This window comes from Sinocyclocheilus anshuiensis, unplaced genomic scaffold, assembly GCF_001515605.1.
Source record: "Sinocyclocheilus anshuiensis isolate Anshui unplaced genomic scaffold, SAMN03320099.WGS_v1.1 scaffold735, whole genome shotgun sequence".
Taxonomy (NCBI): Eukaryota; Metazoa; Chordata; class Actinopteri; order Cypriniformes; family Cyprinidae; genus Sinocyclocheilus; species Sinocyclocheilus anshuiensis.
In genome coordinates, this window is record NW_015548245.1 from 934,353 (window position 1) to 952,042 (window position 17,690).

The 17,690-nt window shown below is 37.4% G+C and overlaps 1 protein-coding gene across 1 annotated transcript in view; it reads right to left on the reverse strand.

Annotated features, from left to right (window-relative positions):
• Positions 1–2,094: 2,094 nt before the first annotated feature.
• LOC107655219 (fibroblast growth factor 22-like) overlaps positions 2,095–17,690 on the reverse strand; it is a 26,925-nt gene continuing 11,329 nt past the window's right edge. The window contains exons 2-3 of the mRNA XM_016442653.1: positions 4,692–4,795; positions 2,095–2,302 (exon numbers count right to left, since the gene is read on the reverse strand). Of these exons, the coding sequence (XP_016298139.1) occupies positions 2,108–2,302; positions 4,692–4,795 (299 nt within the window). The 3' untranslated portion in view covers positions 2,095–2,107. The remainder of the gene's footprint in view (positions 2,303–4,691; positions 4,796–17,690) is intronic.

Here is a 17,690-nt window from a genome sequence, read left to right on the forward strand (position 1 = left end):
TGAATAAAATCCTTTTACTTTTGACTAACAGGCGAGATGGGCATAGAAGTCTCCGGAGCTTTTTAGTGACTGCCAGCAACAGGTGAAAGCAGACCCCTGTTTTGACTTAAACAGATGAAGCTTCCATTAGCACGGCTAGAATTCTGCCTTTTTGGACGGCATCTTTGGACTTTCTGCCACGGCTAACCACTCAGCAGGTGATGCTGATCATTAGTAGGCAGAACATGCAGTTGTGGTCGGTGGCACGTGGAAGGAGCCAGATTCTCACCGATACATGGAGCAGACTGTGGTTGCGGAGGACAAAACATAGACAATAACATCACAAATGAACAGTGGAGTTCAAAAGGTTGAAATATATTAAAAGTTCTGTTTTGCGATAAGTTGTGAAAAGAAAACATGTTAATGTGACAGTAAGAACACATGGGTATAAAACACCTTTTCAGAGCGTTACAGGAAGTCAGTTATGCTACTTACTTGTACTTAAAGAGTACTTAATCTATTTGCATATCTCTGACTTTTTGTCTATCTGTGATGTTGTATGTTCCTATTTTTTGCGTTATTGGTCTTTACAGTTCATGTTGGCAGGGTAATATGTCAGTTTCTTGTTGATGCATCATTCCAATTACAAGAAATGTTTAAAGTTGCATTTTTTTCTGTACTGAAAATGGCTTTCATACTGATACTGTAGCTGCCAAGTTTGTGTTTCAAGATGCAACAGATTGTTTTGGATGTTTTTATTTTTATTTTCAAACAACCACTTCCAGTAGTTGCTTTTGAAAAATTACCAGTCAACAGCCGTAATATCCAGCCCAGTCTCATGAAGAAAAAATAAAAAGTGTCAGTGGTGGCAGTTTTTCAAAATGAGATTACGTTGCTTTTTCTGCGTATCTCTGTGGTTCCCAAGTGAAATGGTGCTAAAGAAATGAAATGTCAGGTGAGTGGCGCTAAAAGGTTAATTCTCTATCGATTTCGAAATGAAGAAAACATCCCTACACGAAACCCTTCCAACGGTGTGAGCAAAGGCAGATGTGAGATTAAAACCACACTGAAACAACCACGCCATTTTAACTTGTTTCTATACAACACTTTGAGGTCATCTGTTGCGTGTGGCAAAATACATACAAACTAGCGTTCATAAGTTTGATCTAGGTAAGTTTTTTTTTTTTTGTTTTTTTTTTTATTATTATTATTTATTTATTTTAAGCTTTTGAAAGAGTCTTATGCTCACCAAGGCTGAATTTATTTGATCAAAAATACAGTAAAAAGAGTAATATTGAGAAACATTGTCATAGTTATTATTAACTATTTTCTATTTCAGTATATTTTAAAATTTAATTTATTCCTGTGATCCAATTTTGCGCAGCCATTTCTCACGTCTTTGGTGTCACATGATCCTTTAGAAATCGTTCTAATATGCAGGTTTGGTGCTCAAGAAACATTTCTCATTATTGTCAATGTCGCAATCAGTTGTGCTGCTTAATATTTTTGAGGAAACCATTATATATTTTTTTCAGGATTCTTTGATGAATAAAAAGTTGAAAAGAATAGCATTCATTTGAAATGGATATCTTTCCTAACCTTTCAAATGTCTTTACTGTCACTTTTGATCAATTTAATGTGTCCTTGCTGAATAAAAGTATTCATTTCTTTTAAATAAAATAAAAAAAATACTAATACCAAATTTTTGAATGGTAGTTCGCAGAGCTGGTTTTGTGAAGCAAACATTAAAATGATCTTTTATAATGGACAAAATGCCCATTTCAGTTGGAAACTGCAGTGAGTTCTATGTACAGGTACGTTTTTTTACAGTGAGACTGGGTTGGTGATTTCACTCAGAAATATGCCATAATAAGAGAACAGATAGATGCAGTAAATGCCTAGTTAACTCTACAATAACATTAATATGTAACCTGTATATACATCATATAAACAGCCTTGCTTTAAACTGTAAACTGAACTGGGCCTTAAGCTGAGCCAGAAGACAGAGTAATAAGTTAATGTACTGTGGGACAGTACTCAGGAAAACAGACAAACCAAAACTTAATAGCATTTAATAAGTCCCCATCAAATGCAGATGGCATAGCATTGCTCATGAGGAAGAGTCCAGCTATGTGGCCAGCATAGGGAGGAAATGAGTAGATGGGTGTCTCCGTCTAGCTTTGTGACCTCTGCGGGGTTTCCCTCGGCCGTTCAGCGACACGAACATCTGCCTGCCCCTGTGCTTCCAGCGCAGCGAGGCGTAGGTGTTATAGCCGTTCTCTTCTATGCGCTCTTTGAACTTGCAGCTGGGGCTGTATCTGACCTGCAACGAGTTAAATGAAGAGTGCAGTTTGAGTTACTCCAACTGTGTTGTTGACAACATCAAAAACATTTACAGTAGTTTAGTACTTGCAGTGTTTTTTTTATACACTTATAAAAATATTCTTGAATTTTAGTCAATTTCATTGTCAAATTCATATAAATTCAGTTTTAATCTAGATAACTAAAATGGCATCTGAATTCACTAATGAAAATAACATTTTAGTTGTCTTCATTATTGCTTACAAAATTCAAAAACATATTCATCATGATGGCAACATTAAGAGTCTGTTTATTGAACATATGATGAAGATTGAACATTAAAAACTTCAAAGAGCTGACTCAAATCAACATCTACTCTGATTTACTTGCTAGTTGCTGTATTTTATAAACTTTTTGGTAGCAAGCAAACAAGACATCCGTTTTAAGAACTCCAGAACCATATGACAATATAAAACACATTGGGGGGGCAATTGTATTTATATATACATAATAAATATACACAGTATGCACACATATATTATGTGAACAAAAACTTTTACACATATATATATATACTGTATATATACACACACACACACACACAGTATATATATATACAGTATATACTGTGTATATATATGTTGTAAACAGTGCAACTTATATATATTTCAAACTGATAATGCAGTTCATACAAATGACAAAAATATTGCCAAATTTACCTCAAATGACAAGAACATACATTTCTGATATCAAGGTTTTAACATCTATATTAACTATATATATATATATATATATGCCTTTTTTTTTTTTTTTTTTTTAAAAAAAAAAATTAAAAAAATATATTTCACTGTAAGGTTCTTTGCCAGGATAAGCTAAAAAGTTTATTTCCGAAAGTCAAAAGTCTGGCTACACGAGACGACTGAAATTAAATTTTTTTAAAGCAGATTTTGAGCATTAAGGCCACAATATTCATATTATAAGGGGCCATTCAATGGCCATTTTCTTAAAGCTGCAGTCCGTAGGTTTTGCCTCTTTGTCGTCATCTCTGTTTGAAAACCTGCAACTGCAGTTGTGTGCGGAATTATCTTCCTTGCGTGGGTTGTGCGGCGGCACGGCTCCAGCGCAGATTAATCTAATGTTTTGAGGAGTATGTGTGGCAGTCAGTGACCGCACTGGTGTGGATATTGTACTTTGCACTCACAGATTCTAGCCTACATCTTGGAATATATGACTCAAATAAGCATTTTCACCGTATATTGTCATCTGAACAAGTAACAAGTCTGCCACGTTTGTTCTGACCAACTGAGGAAAAAAGCATTACAATAAATCGTGCTACCAATGGTGATTTCATCTAAATTAGCTCATATCACATCAAACCGTGCAAATTATTATTATTGTTATACTTTATTCTCAAATTGTTAATGTTAACAACATCAGCATTGCATGACTATGAGTATAAATTAGAAAACATTATTAGAAGCTAACAGTTGTGAATCGGGCTAAAGTAAGGCCATAGTTTAGAACACTGGCTGGTTATGTACTTGCTCAAATATTGATTTCCGATCATTTTTAATAAAAAAAAAAGTTACGGACTGCAGCTTTAAGTAATTACATTTGGATCACCAAGTCCTGAGTATGTGATTTCCTTTTAGTGTTTAGCATATTAAACCATATTGTCTTACCAAGCTCACTGAACCATGTGGTGACAACAGCTTCACCAACAGCTTCAGAAATCTGGGAGTGAGTTATGTTCCAAACATCCCATTGTATACCCATTACGCATTTGTATTTATCTCAACCAGCCTGTCATTGTAAATCAACCATCACTGTCTCGCATGGGCTCAAAAAGGTGCCTGACGAAGCCAAGAGAGCTCTGCCACTCTGCCACAACTGGATAGAGCTATTTACTTGAAAAGGGACAAAAAGGATGATAACAACAACACTTAAGAGTCCTGGTCAAGGCAGCTTTAGCCTACAGTCCGATAAGATCACTGCGGAATGAGTGAATGTGACTAATAATCATTCAAAAGAGTAAGAAACGAAGGGTGCTTAGGCCTCGAGTGATTCCCAAGGTTTGTCATGTTTACTCTGGGGATCGGGGGACAGATATAGCCATCTGTAAGCCATCTTATCATGGCTGGGTGACAGATTGCCAGGGTGAGATTTCTCAGAGAGCAGTTAAAGTGCACCATGCAATGGGGCGTCTTCATTAAACAAGCCACAAACAACTGTCTGGTGGCACGCACTAATTTCACAAAAACAGTAAGCGACCAAAGATTTGGACATTCCGGTAAAAGACGTAATGCTAGTTCTAGGATATACACTGGATGACCCGCTTTTGCAAATTTTTGTTTCTGTAATTTGCAAAATGTTAATACTAAAAGATGCTGAAAAAATTGCGATGTACCTACCGATCCGAAGAGCGTTCCCTTTTTGGACATAGCTAGGTACAGGCCAGTGCTGATAGATTTGATGGCGACAACTCCCACACTGACAGATCGGATTTCCATCAGACCTGAGGAGGGAAAAAAAGGAACAGAAGTCTGGTTTAGAAAGGGCGAGTTTCTCCATCAAAAGCCACTCTATCATTGCTGATTAGAAAACCAGGCATCCATATGCTCAAGGGATGTTTTTTTTTTCTCCCAGGACAAGAAAAAACAGGACACACTACAATAGGCCAGTTTGAATGATGCTCTTTGTGAATCCACCAAGAACAACCTAGATTTCCAGACATGGTTTTCTTTGGAACTCATGTGGCACTTATGGCATAATTAACGCAAATGTAGAAAACTACAATATGCTAGATTGATATTATGGCCAGTGTTGGGGATAAAACTTTAAAGTTACGAATACAAGTCGCAAGTAAAGTATAATGCATTACTTATTTTGTTGACATCATATTTTATTTACTGACAAATTGATTCTAGGTGTACTGGCCAAAATAAAAATCTGGCTTTAATGGTGATCAATGCATGAATCAGTGGTGATCTTGTTTTCTGTTGGTTGAGCACAAGAATGGCATTTTCAACCCAATCGCTTGAAAAAACAGATATATTACGAGTGTGGAATTTCATACACATTTGTATGATGTAATTCATGAGAAAATGTACAATTTGCATGAAAAAATATGTATTAAACTTTATCCCTAACCCACCCCAAAACTTATCCCTCAGTTGGGTGTATGTCAACGGATTTGCGTATGTCGTATTTATACGAATTTGCAACAAATTAAAATGGTTACAAATTGTTGTGAAACTGTGTTGCCTACAGGAAAAAATAGCCCTGTTAATGTAAATAAAAATGTTTGAGAAAGAGTTTAAGGGGCCATTTACAGAGAACGAATTTTTGCATTACACTGAGCTGCTTTTCCGTTGTGCTCTTCCAAATATGCGCTATGATGGATGTGTTTGACTGTTCCGCTCACGTCACTTTTTTTAGCATCTCACACATGATACTGCATTCTAAAAATGTGAGTTTTATGTTAAAAAGTTTAACCTTCAAAAAAAATAATAATAATAATGCAATTTTATGTTTTTTTCCTTCCACTGCTCTGCCTCAAGCAATGAAATCAATAGTCAAAAGTCAAAAATGCATTTCACCTATTCGACTCTATCTAAAGCTTTTTTTTTTTTAATGATCTGGCAATTTGGTTTCAGATTGATTATGGTTGGATGTCCATCATGCTAGGTTCTTCTAATGCTGTTTTTGCACTAAAATGGAGGCTGGCCCATTGTCATGACAATAGGGCAGATTGTTTTTGTTTTGGAGATGACGTGAGATTGTCCTGGCAATCTGTGCAAATACATTACATCACAAACTTCATAATGTTTTGTGATATCTACAAAAAAAAAAAAAAAGTGTTAATCTCTCCTTATGCTATACTACTTCTAAATATTGTATTAATTATTTCAATCAACTTGTTTTCATTCAATTAGCACAAGCATTTCTGTTTAGAACTGGCTGATTGTAGTCCTTATCAATCTGACCTCAGTTTTTGAGTGAACATTGCCAAAATTATGTACAAATAATGCTTTTTTCCCCACTCCAAAACTAAGGCCGTTTTTGACCAGGAGCAACAAATTAGGTAAAGGATTTTTAGCACAGAACAGGAGTTAATTAATGAATTAGGCAAGATTCCTAAAAATTACCAATGGATTTGGCAGGTGAGAATAATTTCAGAGAAACTGCATTGAGTTTGTTTTCATCTCATCTTCGGCAGACTCTCTTGACCTTTGACATGTTTTGGCCGGACCTGGCAAGAAGCTGCTTAAACTATTACAAGCAAAATCCTCATTTCTACAGACTTAGTCAAGTGTAGACTACGCATTCTTCCCATCTCACATGTAACTTCTGAAAGCCCTTTGCACAGTCTTTTTACTCTTTCACTTTTGCCTTAATCTCCCACCCTTTACTTTCTGGAAGTGAGCCCATCTTCAGATCATTCAGGCCTTTTTTGACATTGAAAGCAAATCATTTAAGGAAAAAAAAAGCAGGAAGGAGCTCTCAAAGCATTTCCTTTGTCAGAATTATTGTCGGGTGAGAGGAGCAGAAGGAGGAGTTGCTGGAGAACGCGGGATATGGATGCTGATAATAAGGAAAGCCAGGGCGGAGGTTAGGAGGTTCCTAAAATTATGTTTCCTTCAACTGGCCCTTTGCTCCCAATAGGCCTTTGTTACCTACGGCAATTTGGTTTCAGATTGATTATGGTTGGATGTCCATCATGCTAGGTTCTTCTAATGCTGTTTTTGCACTAAAATGGAGGCTGGCCCATTGTCATGACAATAGGGCAGATTGTTTTTGTTTTGGAGATGACGTGAGATTGTCCTGGCAATCTGTGCAAATACATTACATCACAAACTTCATAATGTCTGGTGTTATCTGTTGAGAGTATCCATGAGCTTTTAAGGCTCATAAAAAGCAGCTTTAAAAGGAAAAAAGACAAAAGGCTGCAAACCATTTGGTGTCAGCTGGGTGCCTCTCTATAATACTGCAAGGGGAAACGGTGCAGACAAATCAGCTGTTGGCTTTGGACAAGGACTGTAAACACTAACACGCCGAGGTGCTGAATGAGATGTTGACCTAGCGCCAGTTGGGAAACGAACACAAAAAAACACAGGAAGGCAGATCTGTTGAACACATGTGTTGCAGGTGGCAGACCGAAAAACTTGGGTTTGGGATTCTGGTTAAAGCTTTTCAGCTGTGACTGAGTAAACCCTCGCTGTCAGGTTTGAGCAGGTGTAGCAATTTCTCAACAGTAATTTCTTCCAGTTTAAACTCATAGACGAATTATCGTCTGCAACTTTGTGACACTTCCTGGGATGAATGTACTTGTTGAATTAAAAATGTTCTATTATGATAAAAAATACTGTGTTCTATCAGAAAGACTTGGAAAACAGAGTAGAAAATGTAGCAATAGAATAACATGCTTGGATGTAAGCTATTTCCAGTGGGTTTGGAAATTAAATCACTGACACCAATAAAAGCAGAAGATACTGCACTACATACTATGTCACTATATAACAAACTTCTATTATTCATTATTGTTCATGTGTATTTTTGTGGTAAACTCTAAAAGCAAAAAGCAAACAACAGTCCTCCAATGCTTGCCATCCCATTCTTGAAATACTCATTTTTTTTGTAATTTTATTTATTTAAATTAGGCTTTTTTTAAATGTTCTTGCATTTTCTAGGTTGTATTTACATTTACATTACATTTATGCATTTGACAGATGCTTTTATCCAAATCGACTTGCAAAGTATTTAATCAACACAACCTTTAATCAAACAGCATCCATCAAATGCATAAATGTAATTTAAACGTATTACAACCTAGAAAATGCAAGAAAAATAAAAAAAGCCTAAAAAATAATATATTGAAGTTTAAAAATTTAAATAAAGGAAGCAATAATTGGTTAGTTACAGCTCACAGGCAACAGAACGTGACATGAAATCTTTTTCTTGTAACAGTACATAAGTAAATTAAGTAATGTCCATATGTGGATAATGTAGCCCTTCATCATGAAGACGTGCTGAGAGATGACTCAGGTATACAAAGCAGGAAGGAGCTCTCAAAGCATTTCCTTTGTCAGAATTATTGTCGGGTGAGAGGAGCAGAAGGAGGAGTTGCTGGAGAACGCGGGATATGGATGCTGATAATAAGGAAAGCCAGGGCGGAGGTTAGGAGGTTCCTAAAATTATGTTTCCTTCAACTGGCCCTTTGCTCCCAATAGGCCTTTGTTACCTACCTGAGATTTGGAAGCTGACAAGGTCTCATTAATGACCTGGCTTTTGTCACACAGAGCAAAGTTCCACCCACATCAATTAAAAGAGAAGGAGGGGGTCGACAGGGTGAAAGATGGAGCTAAGTTTCTCCGGCGAACCCCCTCCTTTACATGCTTTTTAAAGAGGGTCTTTAATTTCCCAGGTTGCCCCCTCCAGCAGCCCTCTCTGGCCTGTCGCCCTTTCGGGTGAAAGCCTGGGAATCTCTTGTGTTGGTGCAGATTTATCTAGGTGAAATTATTCATGTTCTTGACTCATGACCAAACACCTATAAAGGCCAGTTGGACCTTTATTAATCTTTGAAAGCAGTAAAATACTTCAGAGGCTAATCTTCACAACACAACCATTTTAGTCCGAATCACGACAGAATGGCTCAAATGAGATGGTTCTTTGTAGTGATTCATTCAACACATACAGCTTACAACTAACTGAGACCTACAGTACAGCGGAGTAATGTGAATGGATACACCATTTAGAATATACACCATTATGCTTTTTGTCGGTAGTATTTTCTAAATATTAACCATCATGTTGTGTTCCACTCATTTTAATTCTGAGATTTTCTTTTCCCCAAAAATTGGCTTTTGTCACACAGAGCAAAGTTCCACCCACATCAATTAAAAGAGAAGGAGGGGGTCGACAGGGTGAAAGATGGAGCTAAGTTTCTCCGGCGAACCCCCTCCTTTACATGCTTTTTAAAGAGGGTCTTTAATTTCCCAGGTTGCCCCCTCCAGCAGCCCTCTCTGGCCTGTCGCCCCTTCGGGTGAAAGCCTGGGAATCTCTTGTGTCCAACTGGGTGCTTGTAGTTGATTGACGTACCTTTTCAATTTTTTCACAGTTTGCTTTCTTCCTTTAGAGGGTCCTGATGTTGTTTTTTCTCCTTTTCTTTCCTAACCCTTTTCAGATCACAACCTTTTCATGCTGGGTCCTTATTGCTGCGCCTAATGGCCGTGACCAGCACCTTTGATCAGATCAGCCTCCTCCTAGGTGCCCTTGCGCTGAATGAACTCGAGGCCTATGTGTGTGGGATGAGTGTTCAGGCCGTGAGCCCACCCCAGTCACTGCTGCTTTAAACAGCTTGAGTTTCAAGTGTGCGGGAAACCGCTCTGCCCTACTTTTGGACCACGTTACCCTCAAAATCGAATTATCACCTAATGCTGGTGCCCTGGGGAAAGAGGTTATCACATTTACATTACATTTATGCATTTGACAGATGCTTTTATCCAAATCGACTTGCAAAGTATTTAATCAACACAACCTTTAATCAAACAGCATCCATCAAATGCATAAATGTAATTTAAACGTATTACAACCTAGAAAATGCAAGAAAAATAAAAAAAGCCTAAAAAATAATATATTGAAGTTTAAAAATTTAAATAAAGGAAGCAATAATTGGTTAGTTACAGCTCACAGGCAACAGAACGTGACATGAAATCTTTTTCTTGTAACAGTACATAAGTAAATTAAGTAATGTCCATATGTGGATAATGTAGCCCTTCATCATGAAGACGTGCTGAGAGATGACTCAGGTATACAGCTGCAACCTCATTCTATAATGTCTGTCTTTGAAGGCCAATGTGTTAGTTAGATTGCCATGTTTACAAACATGGTAGCATTGGTGACGGACGCGTGCAAACAGCTTATAAGACATCCATCCAGTCTCCCAGATGATTGGAGCTCACATTGAGTTTATGAGGAATGGTCCAGTCAAATGAAAAACACCGGTGTCTGAAGTAAGTGCTGTTAATTCTAATTTTCATTATTAGCTGCTCAAAGGTGTGAGTCACGTCCAATTCAGCTCTGAAAATCAGGCAGACCTCCTGAATAAATAACTGGTTTTAGTGCTTTATTTAATGCGCAAAAACCTTTTTTCGCCTAATGGCCGTGACCAGCACCTTTGATCAGATCAGCCTCCTCCTAGGTGCCCTTGCGCTGAATGAACTCGAGGCCTATGTGTGTGGGATGAGTGTTCAGGCCGTGAGCCCACCCCAGTCACTGCTGCTTTAAACAGCTTGAGTTTCAAGTGTGCGGGAAACCGCTCTGCCCTACTTTTGGACCACGTTACCCTCAAAATCGAATTATCACCTAATGCTGGTGCCCTGGGGAAAGAGGTTATCATCTGATGGTTAGTGTTGAGGAAAGTTACTCTTAAAAATAATGCATTACAATATTGCATTACTCCATAAAAAAGTAACTAATTACATTACTTAGTTACTTTTTATGGAAAGTAATGCATTACATTACGTTTGCATTACTTTTTGTTACCTGAGCTGGGCTTGCTTATTTATTTTTAATAACGAAAAGCCCAAAAGTTATATTTTTGGCAACTGTAAAGGCAGCCTGAAGGAAGAACCTCTGCCATTTCATAATGGTTTAATTGTCTGTTCTACAACTGATTTGGGGTCCTCTTTGGATGCAAGTCAAAAAAGTTTTCCGTGTTCTGTTGGGGTCAGGTAATTTCATAATGGATTTAATCCGAAAATTAAAGTTTATGGCAAAAAATACCATTTTATAACTTCTCCTGAGATGCAGCTCTACATTGACCATAGGTGTGGTCAAACAACTTTACTTGTATGCATGAACGGCTTATGCTGTGTTGTTAAATTTATGAGCTAATTAGCAGCTGAATGATCCTGAAAAAGAGCAGCTGAGGAGTTCCAGCATGAGTTTCTGGACATGCATCATAACTATATGAAGTCTTCAAAGGCTACAAACTATGACACGTCTTCTCTACCCACATATACCTCTTCTAAATTGTAAAACTCTCCACCTATACCTAAACGCTGCACATATACACTAAGGTTGGATTGTGAAAATGACCTTGTAACCTCAATGGTTCTGTCCTAGTATACTAATATAACTTGTCTATGCTCCAAAATTTAGTGCAGCTTTCCACCTTGGCTTCGTATTACTGTGTTATTCAAATTACGTAAGTCTGTCTAGGCTTTTCAGCCTATAGTAATGATTCCCATGTCCTTTTTAGATCCCATGACACCCTACAAAGCCATAAACGTAACTTATGGTTGTTATTGATGTAATAAATGTGTACAGCTAAGCTGTTTATTATACCAGTTTCCAATGCTCCTTGAATGTGTGGAAAAAAGCTAGATATTTCTTGACTTTTCGGCACTAAATGGGGTCCATCTGCATGTCTGATTTACAGTATGAAACTAAATGTTACACAGTACTGATTAATTCACAAGCGCTTTTAAGTTCAACCAAACTAGTTATTTTGAGACACATATGGCCCCCTTGGTTGTAATATGTAAAATATATATGGTGGAACCTAAAATAAATGGTTTGGACATTTTAGTCACTCTTAAAAATGACTGAATGTCCTGTTATTAGTTACAGAATATCAAACTTGTTTGAAATGTCTTGCCTGGAGTGTATAAAAATAAAATAAAATAATGTTTTAGGGGGCAGAAGACATGCAAACAGCACATAAAATAAAATAAAAAATACACTGCTCTTTGCCATTTAGAAGCAAGACAATGGTTTGTTCAGATGTACTCACTTGCATTTGGGTCCGTCCGGACTGCGAAAGTAGTAAAAAGAAAGGGATGAAAGAAACAACGAGAGTGCAAAGAAAGGACGTGGTGGAGGCGATTCTTTGCCTGGCCTGATTTCTCTCTTCGTTCCCACATTCTTGCCATCTCCAGGGGGTGGGGTGGTGTGTGTTAAACTACGCTGGCTTTGATAACATCAGTCTTTCTCATCCTATTAGTCTGCTATCCATTGCACCAGAGGCCTGCGTGTGAGGTAAACATGCTCTTTTTCACAATTAAATTGGTCGTTAAATAGATTTTTCAGCAATAATAAGCCTGAACAAGATGCGCTGTGGCCTTGCTGCAGTTGCTACACAAGAACAGAGAACCACCAAGTTATAAACACCTTTTTCAAAGATAATTAGACTTCCTTAAGACGTTTTCAATAAAATAAGCCAATAATTAAGCAAAAAATAGCCGATATTAACACTGATACCATTTAGTCTAAATACATTTTAAATAAAACAAACAAAAAAATAAATAATTTAAAATGCTACAAGTGGATTTTGGCATCACAAATAATTAAATAATTATAAAAATGAATGTTCATTTTGATATTTGCAAAAGATTAAATTTAACAGTGTTATTAAATTGCTAAATATTAGCGTTTTTAAAAATTAACTATCAGTATATAACCAATATTAGTGATCCAGATCAATTAAAAGTTTAAAATATTGTTATATAATACACATGCACGTCTTTAGTGAGTTATTATATGGACTTTAATATTGACATTTCAGACAGCATGAACAAAAGCATATACGAACTGCTATAGTTCATAAAAAAGGTGATGAAATCTGCACTGTTTAAAAAAAAAATTAAATAAAAAAATTATTTTTGACGGTGTCACACACGTTGAAGTTCAACAACTCTGCCAAGCATTTACTGTCCATTCTCATAAATGTCCATTGGCTGTAATGTGAGACATCTGTTTCAGGCTTGCCCTTTACTTCTCGCCATGTGTTTCAATGGGCTCCAGTATAATAAAGAGCATGTCATATTCACTCAAGCTGGACTGAATGAAAGAATAAAAACAATATTCTATTCTATGCACCAGAGGGTCATGGTTGGAAAACGACATTTATCCTTAATAAGGAAATTGATCTGCAGAATTATACCCCAAATGCTCCTAACAGAACACTTAGCCCTGAAGTTAATACTTATACCAATACATATATATATATATATATATATATATATATATATATACTTATACTGTACTACCAATACAGTTATACCAACACAGAGAATGCAAAATACAGATTAAATGCACTCGGAGGATTATATCTTTTTCTAAGTTGTTTTGCTTAGAAAAAAGGTGTAAATGTACCGTAGTTGTTGCTATCTTCTTTTCACATTATTGAAGGCACTAGGGATGCACCGATATTATAAGTTCTAACTATTACAGATAAGCCGACAATTATTTTCATGTTATGGTTAATAATCACTTTGTTGCCCCAATTAATATTCTATAATATATTGTTTTAATTAGTAAATACTAAAATCAACAATTTAATGCTACAATATACAATATGGAAATTATGCAGTTTGAAAAATATAAATATAGAATGGATATTCATTGTGAGATTTGCAAAAGATTACATTTAACTGTTATTAAATTATTATTGTTTGTAAGTGAACATTAGATGATAGCAAATGTCATCCAAATATATAAAATAGATATTATAAATATGCACAATTAAATATCCAATATCGACCAATAGTGATAAAAAAAAATCTCTAATATCGGCCGATAACCGTTATGGTACTGATATAATGTACATCCCTTGGTGGCACCAACACAGAAGCCATTCAGATGTTATTGTGCCAGCAAGTGAGGTTGTGCAAATTTGAACCACAACCATCAATGCACTTGAACTCAGTTGAGAGTCCATTATTACACTTATTTGCCAGGGTTGCACACTTGAGTGATGTTCCCTCTCACACAATTCAGAGCTGTTACAGTTTCAGGGGCCTGCCCTTGGCCTCGTTTCGCTTTTATGGCTCACTGAATGCAAGCTCTGGGGATTAGCCAGGTCCTTCAAAGGCCATTGGAGCCAGTGACAGGTATCCCATTACCCCCTGCACACAGAGAAACGGCCTAGGTGAGAGGCACAGAGGCCAGGAAGGAGAGTAGGGGTCAGATGGGGACAAAGAAAGACTTAGCCAGGGCCCCAAGTCTCTTTCTGTCATTTCGTCTGCCTTGCCTAAATTTACAGACGGCTCTTTCTGTCACTGACCGGTTCTCCTGGTGCTGTAGAAGGGTTTTATGTTTGGAAATGTTTGAAGTTTTTGACTGAAAAGTTGAAAGACACATAAAACTGTTAAAATACTGAGCACTTTGGTGCACGTTAATCTTGGATTTGCAGTGAAATTGCATGGCTTTATTTTACACGTTCAACATTTTACTGTTGCACGAATGACTAAGTCTGTATACATATATTCATTGAATTCAAATGACTGATCTGCCAGAGATGAACTAGCTAATTGTTATGTGTGTATGGTATAAATGTATTTAAATCACTGCTATCAAGATTAAGAAATGAGACCTTGCTTTTGGTTCTGCGATAAGAGATTCTCACAAGGCAGAGGAAGTCTTTCATTAGTCAATTACTGTCCCAGATAAGGAGCCCACTTCCAGAGTCAATGAATACAGGGTTAGAGGCCAAATTACATAATCAACCCCTAAAACAAGATCCCAGAATGTCCGATGTACTGCCTGTATGGCCCACAAAGGGTAAACTGAGACACTTCAAGTACGGCAATTAATTTAATCTGCTCACCACAAACTTAGCTGTGAAGTTGATACTTGTACCAATATATACAGTATATACATATACCAATACAGCTGTAACAAAAGAGGTACAAAGAGGATCCAAAATACAGATTTAATGCACTTGGGGGTTTATTTCTTTTTCTAAGGTGTTTTTGTAAGAAAAAAGATGTAAAGGTACAGTAGCTGTTGATATCTTCATTTTATTTTTAAAGTCTGTATTATTGGAGGCACTACAAGTTCTAACTAATACCGATAAGCCAATAATTAGATGGCCAACAATCAAAAATGTTTTTTTTTTTAAACTAAAAAAGCAGAAATACTCTGGTTAACCCAGTACACAAAGCACTGTGCAACTTTCCGTTTCTGACACCCGCATGTCACAGAAAAGAAACAATATTTCGATATTTTCAAACAACCATTCCGATTTTTGAGCACATCTTATTGGTTGACCAATTTCGCAATGCTATGGAAGAGATTAAAACACCTTGCAAATGTTTGTGTTGGTCTGAGCAGACTTATTAACTTAAGTTCATTTAAATTAAAATGTTTATTGTGTCAAATTTTTGCACTGAACATTCATATTAGTGTGAAGAGGCCTTTAAACTTGTTTTCTTAGAGTGCATTTTGTCTTACTGCACTGGTAAATTTCACTTATTTTTAGCTGGTTTATACTTAAAACAAGTAGAATAAATTCACCAGTGCAATAAGATAAAATAGACTCATATTAAAGACATTCTCTGAAAATGTATTAACATATTATGCAGTGTTCCTTCTCAAGTAAATTTATCTTGTAAGGTAGCTGTAACTGCACTGGTGGTCGCAAACTAGTGGTCAGATCTTCAACAAGACCGATTTCTATTGCTCCTAAAGCCTGAATAGTACATATCTGGCTTCTTTCGCATGTGAAACTGAACCCTCAGGATGGTTCCCTTGCTAGCATTTTTCCTCATTGGAAAGACTAGCAGACAATCACCCACCCACTAAGAGTTTTAGCATGCCGGAGCGTAAGTGGTGCCTCTGTCGTGAGGACTGTGAAGGCGCAAGAGGTTAACGAAGACATGGTCTGGTGTGTCTGGTCTTATGAGGTACTAAAAGGCACAAAGGTGGCACGGAAAGAAAGCAGACCCCCATAAATGGGCTTTTCTTTAATCAAGGAGAGAGTGTGCAGCAATGCCTCCAAATCACGCATCACTTCCTTTGCCAGCAAGCGGGTAGCCATCAATGGCCTCTACGGATAGTTACAAGCAGATTCAAGGGCTATTTTGTGACTCAAGGCTTCTGTTGTTTTCTGCACCCAGCGCTATCAAAAGGCCCAGGATTAAGGCTGAGGTCATTGTTGAAATGTGGTTAATTGCACCAAGTTGCATGAGAGGAGAACCGTCCGCCTGCCAAAATGCAGATGCAGTCGTCCTGACTAAAAACAGGCTTGGGGATGAGAGCATAATACTTCATCGTTGAAAAAACATGCAGGGTTCATTCAAACAAAGCTGCAGTTGAACTTCTCCAGAACCTGTGTGAGTCCACAGGGCTTAATACTTGCTGTCACACATAACAATTACCATAACCTAGCACACAAATCAATTACATCACCCCTTTTACTCTCATTAGACAAAGTACCTAACCTAAATATAGCAATGGAGTTACAAAGGTTGTGCTTCGGTGACAACAGAAGAGAAGGTAGTACTTGAAACATGGCCAACCAAGCCTAGAAAAAGGGCCAGATTTGCACCAACGCAACCCTCTTTTTTATGGGAGGAGAGTATTTAAATGAAATGGTTTGCAGTAGTCAGTTTACTGATATTTGTGGCATTAACATCCCAAAATGCATGTCTTAACCCATTTTGCTCCTGTGTTTTGTCGTCTCTGCTTGTTTGCGACCCTATGCTAATTTGCACTGCTCTTGGTTGATTGCATTGGTCATTATAGCAATGCACTGTCTGCATATGTGTTCTTTCATTTGCGCATTTTCCACTTTCCACTCCCATCTGTACTTTTATTGGATTGCGGTTTCACGCTAATTTGCCCTGTTTAGTTAATCTGGCCCAAGGAGTTCCACTTGGTCAATCTGAAGCAGGACGATTTCCATGGCTGGAGCTCACACTGTGTTTCAGAGCACTGAAATGAGATGGAGTGAACTGGAAACTGACAGGCAGCACAAAGGGGCCATCAGCTTCTTGTCAGATCTGTCAAATCACTCAGCTAGTGAGAAAGGCCTTGACCTTAACACTATCCTCCATGGGGGATTTTTGGCCCAAGTCCACTCATCCTTGGTCTGGAACTTTCTGATCGGAGCTAACCTGAAACTGTGCAACTGAAATCAGCAACACAGAGTTAAGACATCTCCCCATGTTCCAAAGAGCTTCAGACTGGGCATCAGGCTGTGTTAAGTTCTATATATAACAAAATATCAAAAAATTAATAAAAAAATCACAAATGAAAATATAAAATGTAAATGTGTTGTTCAAAATTCAGACAAAAAGTTTTTCTGGTCATCAACATTTTTGGAATATTTTTAATGTTAATATAATGAACTACGCTGCTATTTTTTGTGCTAGGACAGGGCTGTCCAAACTCGGTCCTGGAGGGCCGGTGTCCTGCAGAGTTTAGCTCCAACCCTAAGTAAACACACCTGAACCAGCTAATCAAGCTCTTACTAGGCATAGAAACTTCCAGTCAGGTGTGGTGAGGCAAGTTGGAGCTAAACTCTGCAGGACACCGGCCCTCCAGGACTGAGTTTGGACAGCCCTGTACGAACAGCTTGTGCCAGCGCAAACCCTCTTTTGGCATAAAAAAAAAAAAAAAAAAAT